Source organism: Sebastes fasciatus, chromosome 8 (assembly GCF_043250625.1).
Source record: "Sebastes fasciatus isolate fSebFas1 chromosome 8, fSebFas1.pri, whole genome shotgun sequence".
In the NCBI taxonomy this organism is placed as follows: Eukaryota; Metazoa; Chordata; class Actinopteri; order Perciformes; family Sebastidae; genus Sebastes; species Sebastes fasciatus.
The window spans coordinates 34,056,623-34,070,887 of record NC_133802.1 but is presented as its reverse complement, the minus strand read 5'-3'; the positions used below and the strand labels follow the sequence as shown (position 1 = coordinate 34,070,887).

At 37.1% G+C, this 14,265-nt stretch overlaps 2 protein-coding genes and 1 long non-coding RNA gene across 8 annotated transcripts in view; 2 read left to right on the top strand and 1 right to left on the bottom strand.

Annotated features, from left to right (window-relative positions):
• The window catches only part of gpr153 (G protein-coupled receptor 153), a 49,169-nt gene extending 44,396 nt beyond the window's left edge, over positions 1-4,773 (top strand). Inside the window, exons 6-7 of one of the 2 annotated variants that reach the window (XM_074642579.1) lie at positions 375-1,185; positions 4,221-4,536. In XM_074642579.1, coding sequence (XP_074498680.1) covers positions 375-1,185; positions 4,221-4,267 — 858 coding nt within the window. In that variant the 3' untranslated portion in view covers positions 4,268-4,536. Of the gene's footprint in view, positions 1-374 lie in introns of both variants that reach the window. The other variant, XM_074642578.1, reaches the window with a different exon arrangement.
• Positions 4,774-6,381: 1,608 nt separating this feature from the next.
• The window catches only part of LOC141772007 (uncharacterized), a 100,759-nt gene continuing 92,875 nt past the window's right edge, over positions 6,382-14,265 (top strand). For 4 of the 5 annotated variants that reach the window (XR_012594810.1, XR_012594809.1, XR_012594812.1 and 1 more), the window contains exons 1-2: positions 6,382-6,518; positions 11,201-11,488. This is a non-coding gene — a long non-coding RNA (uncharacterized LOC141772007). Of the gene's footprint in view, positions 6,596-11,200; positions 11,489-14,265 lie in introns of all 5 variants that reach the window. The other variant, XR_012594811.1, reaches the window with a different exon arrangement.
• Positions 10,992-12,177, bottom strand: her3 (hairy-related 3). The gene is made up of 4 exons (XM_074642616.1): positions 12,078-12,177; positions 11,896-11,991; positions 11,677-11,758; positions 10,992-11,461 (listed from the first exon to the last, which is right to left on the bottom strand). The coding sequence occupies exons 1-4, from the start codon at positions 12,129-12,131 to the stop codon at positions 10,992-10,994; spliced, it is 702 nt and encodes a 233-aa protein (XP_074498717.1). The 5' UTR covers positions 12,132-12,177.

The window sequence follows — 14,265 nt, the reverse complement described above, 5'->3', positions numbered from 1 at the left end:
ATACATGTCTGAGGGATTAATTAAAAAACAGTTAAAATAAACACTTAACATCTTGGACAATGTGCTGCATGTAGGATTTAACGCAAACGGCTGAATCAGGGCACCAAAAATAGAAAAGAGCTATAAATATTTAAGCAGTTCATTGGGACTACTGTAAGTTATTATAAAATTACAGTGTATTATCACAGTGGCATTGACAGCCACATAACCTTGATGAATCCTACATGTAATTAATCAATAATCTAGGTGTATTAATATCTATAATGTTATATATATAACATGTTATTATGCTAACTGGTTCTGTATTACTTTAGGTGAATGAACAGCAAAGTTATGTATACAACTGAAGGGTTTGGTCTGTGTGTTGCGTTCAGGTGCCCCCTACAAGAAGATACTCCCACGACGAAACCGACATGTGGACCAGCGACCGGATCCCCTCATACCTTCACCGCTGGGGCTCCACCGAGGACATGATAGTGACTGCCCACTACAGCTCCACCTTGCCGCGCCGCGAGAGGCGCAGGAGCAGCCTGGTCTCCTACCACGAGGAGAGCCACCATCACCCGCATCGCAAGCGGCGACGCTCTGAGGACAGCATGCACTCGAGCCTCAAGCACCTGCCGCGCGTGGTCTGCGGCGGCGGGGAGCACTACGAGGACGAGCTGCGGTGTTTTAGCCGCGACGAGGTGATCAACTTTATAGACGAGACGCCGCTGCCGAGCCCCAGGAAGAGCCCCAGGAAGAGCCCGAGGCGCATATCCACCATCTCCCTCATCCCCAATGTGTACGAACAGCACACAGTCATCCTCCCTCACTTCGCGCTCACAGACTTCGAGCGGGAGCCTCAGGCGCTCAGGCGGCTCTCGGAACACAAAAGGAGCAGTAGTCGGGGCAACACGCCCGAGGCTTCCCCCAAACCAGACAGACCTGCTGGGAAGAAGAGCCCCGGGGCCTGTGGCTCTGGTAAAGGCTGCCGGGAGCGCTCTCGGGACGGGAAGCAGCAGCAGCAGCAGCAGCAGCAGCAGCAGCAGCAGCAGCAGCAGCAGTGTGACGTGGGCTCACCTGGGCGCAGCCAGCAGACTCCGGGTCACTCCGCCTGCAGGCCCAGGACAGGCGGCGGAGCCAGGGCCGGCGCTGGAGCTGGAGCTGGAGCTGACTGGGGGCATCACAAGCACCTGAGCAAGGGTGAGAGTAAAGGAAGCACAAACAGTTTTGTAAGCACACCCTCGGCATCGTCCTCGGGATACATCACCTTTCACTCTGATTCTGTCGGCTCCACCTAAAAGCTTGTTAATAATCAATATTATTACTTATCATAATGAAAACCACTGGAATATTGGTGGTTAAAGGGAAAGTGACATACTGGATTATTTGTCCTTTTTACTTGTGCCACTATTCTGTTTTACTATATATACCACCAAAACATATCTGTTGGGCCTCGGGAGCTTTGGACATCATTTCTGAATGGGCCTATTATTCATACGTAGGCTGGTGAGAAGGTCGGGTGGTTCTGTTATTCAGCTTTCACATCACAAAATATCCACATTTTTATTTCCAGCACTGACACAAATAAACTTTTTTTTTTTTTTTAAATGGCATGAACATTCCCACACCTTGTTTTTAGCTGTTCGATGTTGTTTCTTATGAACTGCTCAAAGAAATGGAGGAGGTGAAGTTGTCTTTTTATTTTTCTTTCCACTTAAGAACTTGAAATCAAACTGTATTTTATTTTGCCTTTTTAAACGGCTGTGTGTTTTCGTTGTATGGACACATTTGCTTTCAAACCAAACTTTCCTGAATACTGCCCGTGTACCTTTGAGATTGACTCCAGGTACATGACACAATATACATGTTTATTTTGTTTTAATCATGATGTACAACTTTTCTATTAACATTTTTATTCACAACACATGAAAATCTTTTTTTTTTTAAACACCCCTTTGTTGAAGTAAACTGAGAGTGGTAAATCCCAAACTCTTTAATGCCTAATAGTTTTATTGTGTGATATTGAGATATAACCTGAAGACCCCTCAATTCTTAATGAAAATGTGAAGTCAGTTTTTAAAGATTGACATATCATGTATATATGAAGGATATTGGAGTTATAGTTTTGGTGTTTTTTTTGTTTTGTTTAATGAGACGTTTGCTTAGAACATTTCCTCCCAAGTCTTATTATTCCAATGTTTGTGTTAACTTTGGAGATCGTCCGGTACCACATTACATATTTACATATAAAACATCAGACCAATACAGCTGGAAATGATGCTTTGTCCCCTCTTATTTGTTTAAGTAACTTGTTAAAAAGCACCAATAATTTTTCCTTTTTAAGTAGCTCTCTAAGAGGGGAACCTTTTAAAAGACGTAAAATGGCCCAAAAGTTGAATAATCACAGCCTTCAAGCTGACTAGATGTAGCATAACTTCAATGCCGGTGTCGTACCTAAACCCACAAAGATGTTAGCACAAATTAGGAACGTTGTTATTAATAGAATGGAAATGGAGTATAATTGCTTATTAACAATTTATCGCAAGTTATTTGCTTCAACAAAAAGCAGACATTACATTTGATATGTTATCTCATAACATGCATTACGACTGCTAATGGTTCTAATTTGGGAGATTTTTTTGACTTTTTTTTTTTTAGCCCCATAAATATGAGCATTAAAGGTCCCATATTGTAAAAAGTGAGATTTTCAGGTCTTTTACATTATAAAACAGGTTTAAGTGCTATATAAATACTGTTAAACTATCAAAACGCTCACTATACGCAGAAAAACACACAGCTCGTATTCAGAAATTGCGAGTTTGAAACAAGCCGTTAGGATTTCTGTCAATTTGTGATGTCACAGATATACAATACTTTTAGACCATTAGACGTTTTTTAACGTAAACATTCTTAACGTGTCCCGGTTTATTTCCTGTTGCAGTGGATGTAAACAACATCAGCTGACAGGAAGTAAACATGGACCCAGCTGTTTGCAACGCAATTCCATTTAAATTCTGTTGAAATGCACTAAAACGGAGCGTTTCAGACAGAGAGTAAATACAGGTATATCCAGGAAGACAGTACGGCATTACAGCATGTAACCATGTTCTACTAGAAACACAGAATACAAGTATGAACCTGAAAATGAGCATGATATGGGACCTTTAAGGGATGCTATGGGAAAATTAAAGTTCAGATTTATAAATTTTCTATAAATATATATATATATATTGGAGAGAGAATATGATTACTTCACATCATAGCAAAGTATAAAAGGTCAAGGACAAAAATACTATAACTAAATTATAGGGCTGCATCTAACAATTATTTCCATTGTTGATTAATCTGCTGATTATTTTCTCTATTAATCGATTAGTTGTTTGGTCTATAATCAGTGTTTCCCAAAGCCCAAGATGACGTCCTCAAAATGTCTTGTTTTGTCCACAACTCAAAGATATTCAGTTTACTGTCATAGAGGAGGAAATAAACCAGAAAATATTCAAATTTAAGAAGCTGAAATCAGAGTATTGTCATTTTATTATTAAAAAATTACTCAAACCGATTAATCAATTATCAAAATAGTTGTTGATTGAAAGTTGCTGACTAAACGGAGTGAGAACGTCACTACTGATAAATAATAGCAGATCCAACTTTGGTCTTTGACCTCTTCAAGGACCGTCACTGCTAACATGAATGTATTTGGACATTAGGTTTAAGTTTTCAAATAAATTATTAAGAGTATATCGGATGACATGAAATAAAAATGTCCCCTTTGACAGCCTTATTAGCTGTAAAACGTTTTTGATATAACCATACTTGTATGTTTTCACCCATCTGCGGTCATTTAAATGTTTAGTTTGAGTTCTCATGTATCTGTGTACCTCTCACCTCTCATTGCAATTGGACTGAATTGTTGTTTTTTTGCTGAACTGTCTTTCTTTGGAAGCATAACACCACATTTCCTCTGTCAAACTTTGCTATGTCATAGATTTTTTGCATTTTGTTGTGTTTACAATATTAAAGTATAATTTTGTAACGTATTCAAAGATTTATGACTCAAATATGAATGATGTTAAATGTTATGATTTTCTTGTTCAGATGATGACTTTGTTAAAAAAAGATATGACTGATTAAATTCACAAGATGATGCTTCAGAGTGGGTTTGTAGATTTTGCAGCAGTTATTTGTTACTCTGCTTGTTAGTATCATTTGAGAGATTTTTTTTGTTTTTGCAGATTTTTTTTTCCCCTCAGGAGTTTCAGCGATGGACGTAATGAAGTAACATTCTTCTACTACACATAAAAGTGCAGTCCAGGCAGATTCCCAGAAGAAGAAGGTTTGGTGTCCTTCTCAATGATAATGAAATATCTGATCAGTCTCCCTCATTTTGGAAATGTCCTTCTTTCAGTATCTATGGAAACATCCATCCATCCATCCATCATCTCTAACCGCTTCCCAGCTGACATTGGGCGAAGGCGGGGTAAACCCTGGACAGGTTGCCAGACTATCACAGAGCTGAAGCATAGAGACAGCCAACCATTCACACCTATGGGACATTTAGAGTCAACAGTTAACCTGCATGTCTTTGGACTGTGGGAGGAAGCCGGAGAACCCGAAGAACATGTAAACTCCACACAGAAGGGCCCCAAGCCGGGTTTCAACCTGCAACATCTATAGAAACATCTAAATCTAAATAAAGGTTAAAAAATATTGTTGGAGCTGCAATCTTTTGGCATTTGCCTTTGAACACAAAAGTCATGTAATAAAATGTATGATAAACCCTAAAAACTTGCTCTGATTTCTCTCCAATTTGCATGGCACCACTGAAGAAATTGGATGAATGAATTAACAATTAAGACTTTAATTATTAAACTTCCCATAAAACTCAGACCTAAACACAAAGTTAGATAGTATGTATAACCTTTATTTAACTAGGAAGTCACATTGAAATTAAAACCTCTTTTACAAGTGAGACCTAGACAAGACAGGGTCAAATAGCAGCATCCAACAAATAAAGACAACATTGAATCACGACAGCAACAATAGGTACGACAAAATACATTACATCAGATAGCCATTTTTGTCAGCTTAAATAGGAAGAGAAACTCGAAAATAAAAGGGCTTTTTCCCTCACTACGTCTTAATGATCTTAACACTCATTCCCATGAAAATGTGTACAAAGGAAGAGTTTCAGTAGCTAATTTGTTGCTAGGGCAACAGCTCTGGTCCAACATTACTTCCTGTCAGCTACTGCATTAACAAACATTACAACAGGAAATACAAAGGGGCCCTAGTGAATTGTAAAGTGTGAAAACGTCTATTGCCTGCTTTCAATATCTATAGAAGCATCTAAATGTAAATATTGGTTGAAACATCATATTGTTGGAGCTGCAATCTTTTGGCATTTGCCCTTTCAACACTTAAAAGTCATGTAAAAATGTATGATAAACCTTAAAAACTGCTCTGATTTCTCCAGTTTGAATGAAACCACTGAAGAAATTAGACGAATTAATTAACAATTCAGACTTTAATTATTAATCTTCCATTTTTGTCAGCTTATAAAGGAAGGGAATCTACGAAAATAAAAAACTAGCTTGCAAGGCTTTTTCCTCCACTACATCTTAATGATCTTAATCAATCTCCATGAAAATATTTACAAAGGAAGAGTTTCAGTAGTCATTTTGTTGCTAGGGCAACAGCTCTGGTCCAAGATGACTTCCTGTCAGCTATAAACATTACAACAGGAAATACAAAGGGGCCCATTGTGCTCAGTTATATTCACTAAGCAACCCTCAAAACGTCTCTGTTACTCCGAGGTTGTGTTTTATGCTGGCAGACAGAGTTAATGTGTGATAATATGTGTGATAACATATGAGACAGGCAACATGCAGCTACTAAACGAGCTGAAGCAGCGTCGAGCTGCAGGAGCAGAGTGGCGCAGCGGAAGCGTGCTGGGCCCATAACCCAGAGGTCGATGGATCGAAACCATCCTCTGCTATGTTTTACTTTACACACCAGCATCTGCAACACCTTTTCTATATTACTCCTAACGTTGTTATGTCTGGACATAAATTAAATTCTACTGAAAATAAAAACTTATTTTTGCGTAAAAATGCTTCATTTCGCATAAACTTCTGACTTTATTCTTATAATATTACGACTTTTTTCTCTTAAACTTGTGATTTTATTCTCATAATATTACTACTTTTTTCTCTTAAACTTATGACTTTATTCTCATAATATTATGACTTAATTCTCGAAATCTCAGATTTATTTTGTTTTCCTCAATGTGGCCCAATACTCCGTCATAGTCTACCTTTACCAAGCTCCGTATACTTATTATAATCACTAGATATCGGTCAACGTTTCACCTACAGGGAGTGCATCATTTAAACTCGCAGCCCGGTGTTGTGTGTTGATGCAGGTGTCTGTAATCAGCTGATTCTGCAGCCTGCAGCTCCTGCTGAGAGGTTTGTGAAGAGAAGTCGACCGCACCAGTGAGCATGGACACGGCTCTTCCTACCAGCCAAAAGGTAATTCCACGGTGTGCTGTAGGTCTATAGCTGGAAACCATATTGATCAAGGTTCACGCTTAATTTAGAGTCTTTGGGTGAGTCACCACTGTATGTTTTAATCACACAAGTCATCAAGTGATACTACTGTGTATAATATTACAACTTTTTTTCTCATAAACTTGTGACTTTATTCTCATATTACGACTTTTTCAGTAGATGTCATATGAAGGACATGAGCAGCAAAATGAGCAGTGAACGGAGAGGTCTGCCTGTCTGTCTGCCTGTCTGCCTGTCTGTCTGCCTGTCTGTCTGTCTGCAGCGCACTTCATCCAGTCTGCTCCCTTCAGAGCGCCTGACTGCCTCCAGTCTGATGCTAATCACTTTATTCTCTTTATTCCCTCTTTGCTATTATAGTGGAAAACCAAACTAGGCTACTTAAACAATGCTGAGAGGAGTTCATAGAAATTCTTAGAAACAAAGTTTAAGGGCATTCAGTGTGGAAGTCACGTGGCATTTCTTTTCTTGGATAAAACAAACTTTTCTTTTCTTGGTTTCATCAAAAGAGAGTAGCTTTGACTTTGTGGGAAGAAGAGAAGAAGATTTACAGACGAGGGTTTATGAGCCGATCAGACCAAAACAAAAACATGCATATACTTACCATAAGGGGGTTTGGAGCTGGGAGTTTAGTTGTTATTTTTGCAGGCAAAAAAAACAGTTGAACCAGGCAGTGTGTACTTTTTTTCCCTTCTCCTTCGTGCTCCTCCTTTCACTGCATGAGCAGCAGTGTCTTTTCAGCATGAACCGTCTGAGAGATGTGTGGGCGTTTCAGCGATTCTCCTCGCTGTGAGGTGCCATCCTCTCCAGAGCTGCTGCTTAAAGGATGGAGAGACACTTTATGACATGTCTGCCAAAGCAGCGGAAGAAGACTGTAGAGCAACTCTCTAAAAGAGCCAACAGTATATCATTACAATCAGTGTAGTGCAACCGGTTGCATTATACACTGTAAAAAAAAAGTATAAAATAACCAGTAATTATCTTTATATAATTAGCTTTTATTACTGTAATTTAAAGAAATATTTTACTTTTAACATATATTTATTGTTAGAATAGTCATACACCGTAAATCTAATACCATTTACATATAAATCACAAATGAAACATGTCATTTTACGTTGCAAAAGCCCAAATTTACATTAACTGTCAGAAGTTTTGCAAAAAAAATCCGTATTTTTACAAGAAATATTTTTAGAATTTCATGAAATCCTTTTCTTCTAACATAAATTAATTGTTAAAATGGAGTCATAAACCTTTAAAAAAACAGAATAATTAACTTTAAAAATGATCAAGAAAAGCTTAAATAAAGATAATTACGATTGTGATTACAAAAAATACTGTAAATCTAAGACCATTCACATATAAATCACAAATATAACATGTCATTTTTTTTTCTGTCATTTTGAAATAGACAACATTTTTTAATTTATATTATTTATGCATGAAACTATAGCATTAATATTAATAAAATCAAATATATTTTTCTGTGTTTTTAGTATTCTGAATACTACACTGTAAAAAAAACACATTTTTTACAGTATACAGTAAAAAACACATTTTTTTACAGTATACAGTAAAAAACAATTTTTTTTACAGTATACAGTATACAGTAAAATATATTTGATTTTATTAATATTAATGCTATTGTTTCATGCATAAATAATATGCCCTATAAGACACAATTACTTAGAAAATAAAGACAGGCAGAAACCAGAGTAGCAATATAAATGACAAATAATACAAAACAAATGTTTTTTCAAGCTTGAGAAATTAAAGAGCCATTCCATTTTGTCATCATCATTATAAGACATAAAAATACTACTTCAGTATACAAAAATACTGCTACTAGCCCTACTACTACTACTATACTAAAATATAATAATAATAATAATAATAATAATATACTAAAAATATTAAAGTCAGTTATGGCTTATCCTAAAAGTTGTCCTTCATACTCCAATTTGTCATTTAATTTCCATGTCAAGTTTACATGAGACATTGCAGAAGAGTTTGCTGTGGGTGATCTATTCTTCTTTGGTTTATTTATTTATTTATCATATTAATGGTTACAGTAAATTTTCTGAATTGGATCTGTGCACTCCAGGTAGCAATAAGCAGCTCAAGTGATGTATATGAATGAGGTTGTGTGAGCCTGTAGAGGTGTGAAGTTCTTCTAATCGACGTCTCAGAAAAGCTGTAAACAATTAGACCGACAGAGGTTCAAGTCCAGAGGAGACAGAGAAGACATCATGGCGTGTAATTAGCAGCCTGGAGCAGAAAATTGTCCTGCTGTCCGACAAGCATCTGATTTGCCCGTCACTGTTTCGGTACTTATGTGTGAAACCAGAGATGAATGGAAGAAATGACAGTCAAACCTCCTGGATCTTTTTTTCCTCCTCTATGCCATGTCAACTCCACAAAACTGTTTCTTTAATCAGAGCCATATTCTCATAGAAATATTCACCCATTTGTGCACAAAGACTATATTTAGTATGAGAAGAAAAAGTACCATTTGTTCTGATTTGTCTTGAAATTTGGTACATGCATATTTTGGGCAATTATCTAACAGTAGAATTGAACAAATGCATGTTTTAGATCACATAAAAAATCACACTTTTATTAATAGTCAAATCATGATTTTTCCAAAATGAGGAAAAATTCGAACATTGTGTTTATTAAATGTTTCCCATGTGAATTACTATTTTATTTTACACTGACTGCATGTGTGTGCATATATTTGATATTCAACTTGTTATGAGTTCATAGATACCAAATACTTGATTGTGCTCCTTGTAGTTTCTGAGATACAGACATTTTCTTATCATACTATATTTAGTATTTGGGCACATGGGACTACTGTTTTTTACCCAAAATATAATGGAGTCTATTGCAAAAACAGTAGAGTCACAAGTCCCCAAAGACTAGATAAGAAAAATCCCAGAGAACACTTCCACCAAAGGAAATTAAACTTCAGTTGTGGGCACAAATGGGTTAAACTGTTTTTTTCAGTCCATTCTCCTCTAATTTGTCAACTGGCACCTGCTAGAGGATTTTGGTCAAGTGCATAATTTTAAGCATAATAATACAAATAAATAAAAACCTTTTAAAACATTTTTAAAATGACATGCTTTTTGAGCCTCTAACAATAGGGCCATATTTCTTTATAGATGATAGAAATATATTAAACTTTTTTTTCTTTTTAAATCAAACTTTTATGACTTTCATTTCATCATCTAGTAGAGTGGACTGGGAAAAAAAGCTTAATATTAAGAATAAAAATAGGTGCTGTTCTCCTTTCAGAGAGGCATAAGAGTCTGAAATTAACTTTTATATAACTGGAATCCAGCTAATTTGGTGGCACATATGAAATAATCCTAAAGTCATAGTTACTTGTTCATTTATTAATGGTGAGCAACAAGAACATGATGCATCCTGCATTAATGTATGCATTAAATCATGAGTCATAGTTAAGCTTTACTTAATTAATTAATTTGATGTATTGCAAAAAAGGACAATAAGTTTAAAAACTTGGCACAACCCTCAGTGGCCGAAAGAATTTATCAAATGTTTAACACAATTTGATAAAATGTAAGATGCATGTTAATTCCGTGCCCACACATTTACTTTGACTATATAAAAAAGGAAAATGCACATATAGATCTATTATTTGAGGCTCAAAAGGGCTGCTTTTGTAATTTTCTTTCAGTTTGACAGCTTCGAAATCAACTCAGCTTCATAGGCATCTAAAAGGAAACACTAACCACAGAAACATAAATAAAAAAAATAATTATTTCTTATCTTGAATTGGCTGTGATTAACGGCAGTATCATCTTCTTAAGTTGCCTGTTTCTGCAATCTTATGACATTTTTGATGATGTATCAGTGACTTTCAACTTGGGCCTAAATGTACTTTTCTTTAAAAAGTCAAACCCAAAAAGCCACTTTTCATCACAGTTTTCTGTCCAAACTGAGAGAGATACATGATGCTCTTCAGTGAGGATATTAAACATCGACCTCCACATTATGGATGTACTGCTATCTACTAAGCAACTTTTACTCACACAGTGTCTAAACAAGTAAAACAAAAACAAAAGGGCTTTGAAATAAAAGATGAAAGAGTGTACCCAGATCTTTTAGAAAACTATATTCAACTATATCAATCAATCAATCAATCAATCATATTTGGTTGGTTGGTTCGAAAAATCAATATTTGTCTCCAGAGGTCAGCCATCACTTGCTATAAATCTGCCATATTTTGTACTAAACGATCCATTTTCACGTGGAAGGTTATGATCTGTACCAGTTTTAAGAAACAAGACAACGCTTTTTTTCTTTCATCAATTTTATTAAGAAAATAAAACATATACATTATAACCTATAGTAGCATATTGTGGTAATCTAGTGCAATTATAAACATTAATTTAGATATGTGCAGCTTCACCAGGGCCTCCAGACGTTGTGCTGAGTGTTTGCATCTTCATCCCTGTGACTGACGAGGTGAAACTTCTTATTACTGGGACTTTGTTCAACTTGGACAGCCAGTTTGGTTCCAGGTGACCGCTGTGCGTCTTCACTCGGTGAAAGGGGAGATGTGTTTGCACTGTGGGCTTTCAGAGCTTTAGATTTGGTGGTTTTTCTTTCCTCAGGTCCAGCTGCTGCTGCTGATGATGGAAGAAGTCTCATCACCTCCTCCTGATGTGTCTCTGCCTGGCCCAGGCTGCTGTCCGTGGTGCTGAAGGCTTCCTCTCTCCGGCACAGTTTACCGGACAGTTTACCGGAGAGCTGCGAGAACATCCAGCGGTCGCTCCCGTTCAGATTGTCTGCCAGCAGCAGATATTGGTTGACGTTTGCCAGACAGCTGCGGAAACCACTCTGATAATCTGGAAACTCTGAAGCAGCGGCGGTGCCTGAAAGCAACGGGAAGACATCTCAAGGTAAGAAAACACACATAATCTGTGCGTAAAGTTGTGCGTAAAGATGATCTGAAGCATCCATAAACAATCTTAAATCAGCCGAGTGTTTGATAGATAGATGGATGGATAGATGGACAAATAGATAGATAGATAGATAGTAACTTTGAAAGAGTGAGTATTTGATGGCTACGCGTGAGGTTATAACTTACAGCTCTGGATTTTTTGGAGATTCCTCATATGTTTCACAGTAAGCTCCAGGATGTCGGCCTTTTCCAGTTTGCGTTTTCGAATCTGAGAAAAGAGATTACATTAGTCATTTTCCTCTAATGAATATTATCATTACTTCAGCATTTGTTGCAATAACTGGTCCGAGAAAAAACAAATCAAATGTGCTTGATATTGTAAAGTTGCACCCTGCATATACTCACACTAGTGCTGTAGTAGCTCTCCAGAAGAGATTTTAACTGGTCCAAACACTTGTTTATGCGAGCTCTTCGTTTCTTTTCCATGAGTGGTTTGGACACCTGTTAAAAAAAAAGTGGGTAAAATTAATATTGCATACAACAAACAAGTTATTTAGTGGTTCCTCTTAATAAGTTCTCCTACAAACCTTGTTTCCAGAGGTGGGTTTGGACTTTTCTACGCAGTCTGTCGTCGCCACCATTCTGTTCTGTTAGTCCTTTTTTCTTCTTGATTCCTTGGAAGTTAATCTCTTTCCCTCTTTTGGCGCAAGAATGAAGGAGTTGACCTCTGAATGGATTTATATAGAGACACCCACTTAACATCTCAATGCAAACAGTCCCGCCTGTCTCTCCAGCTCAAATGAGGAACACTGGCGTCATTTGACAGCCAAAACCAACCCAAGGGCTTATAGACGCACCACAGAGAAGTGAATAATGTTGAAAATATGAATTGTAAAATGATGTTTTGCAATTTATATCACATGAAAAATCACACTTTTATTAATAGTCAAATCAGGATTTTTGAAAAATGAGGAATTCGAACATTGTGTTTATTAAATGTTTTCCATATGAATTATTATTATTTTACACTGACTGCATATGTGTGTGCATATCTTTGATATTCAACTTGTTATGAGTTTATAGATACCAAATATTTGATTGTGCTCCTCGTAGTTTCTGAGATACAGACATTTTCTTATCATACTATATTTAGTATTTGGGCACATGGGACTACTGTCTTTTTCCCAAAATATAATGGAGTCTTTTGCAAAAACAGTAGAGTCACAAGTCCCTAAAGACTAGATAAGAAAAAGCCCCGAGAACACTTCCACCAAAGGAAATTAAAAACTTCAGTTGTGGGCACAAATGGGTTAAACTCTTTTTTTTTTTCAGTCCATTCTCCTCTAATTTGTCAACTGGCACCTGCTAGAGGATTTTGGTCAAGTGCATAATTCTAAGCATAATAATACAAATACATAAAAACGTATTACTATTACTACTAAAAAAAAGGTTCTATTGCAATGCATGGAATTATTTCAGAATTTGCTTTTTCTTATGCATTCTTATCTTATGCATAAAAACTTTCCTTTGGGATGTAAAGTACTGTGTCTTTCTGTTTAAGATGTCGCTTAAAACCAAAACAGACCACACATATATAAGTATATAGCCTTCCTAATTTAGGCTATTAAGTGCAAATAGGCTTCTTCCCAAGAAACAACGTGTGGGGCAAAAAGCTAAAGAGAAGCGTAAAGAATCCTAAACATAATGTGTAATCATAATGGTTCTGCTTGGAGAGCATGCTGAGGCCACTATTCACTCCTGTATTCAATCTTTTATTGGTGAGTTTCACGCCAGCAGGTCGAAGGCAGCACCGTGGTAATTCCCTGCGTGTCCTTCACAACATCTCGATTTTCTGGTGGCCACTTGTGTTACACCTGCAAAACTGTTATTGCAGAAACAGTCAAACAGACACTTTTTAAGGCGAAATGACGCTTTTTGTTTTATATACATCAAACCAAACATGTATGAGAAGCATAACAGATTTTTTTTTTATTCTCATATTACGACTTTTTTCTCTCTTAATCTTGTGACTTTATTCCCATAATATTACTATTTTGTTCTTTTTTTAAATAACGCTTTTGTTTTATATACATCAAATCAAACATGTACGAAAAGCATAACAGATTATTTTGCAAAATGTTTTTATTACTTAAGGATTCTTGGACTATTGTGCGTCGCCAGTTTTTGTCTTCATCCCAGGGAGGTGAGGCACCGAGGAGAATCTGTGGCCGCCCCTCGTCCTCTTGTCCTCTTGTCCTCTTGTCCTTGTCCTCGGTCCCTCGCCTCCTGATTCTCCACACTTCTCTCTGAAAGGAGTGAAGGCTTGGGAAAGTCAGACCAGCTGAAACAAAGTCATGACTACAGGCTCGCAGTCCACTGCGCATCTTGGGCTCACACACACAGACCATCTGAAAACAAGACTAAATGGGGGTGAATTAAAGCTATATAGACACCCACGTATGGGATGCCACACGTAGGCTTTGGCACTGGGGGGTTAAGGTAAAGGTGTTCATTCTATATCCGATTATGTATGATTTTCCAGAAGTAAAGACAGAAAGTTGAGATGGTGTGTTTTGAAAGACACGCGACAACGCTGAGAAAACCCTTTCTAACATTTACCCGAGTCTTCTGTCCTACAATGCGTAAAGGAGGAGCATCTGTATTCAGTCCGTGGATGAAAAGAGGCCAGTTTATAGCAGCGAGCCATTGATCTTTTCTTTTGGCATGCTTTGTGACCACAAACGTGTGGGCATCAAAAGATTCCCTCCACTTCTA

Coding starts and splice junctions, on each gene's coding strand:
- her3 (XM_074642616.1), bottom strand. CDS start 12,131: ATGGTGGCGACGACAGACTGCGTAGAAAAGTCCAAACCCACCTCTGGA. Junction 11,992..12,077: donor AACCCACCTCTGGAAACAAG/GTTTGTAGGAGA, acceptor TTTTTTTAACAG/GTGTCCAAACCACTCATGGA. Junction 11,759..11,895: donor AGAGCTACTACAGCACTAGT/GTGAGTATATGC, acceptor CTCTTTTCTCAG/ATTCGAAAACGCAAACTGGA.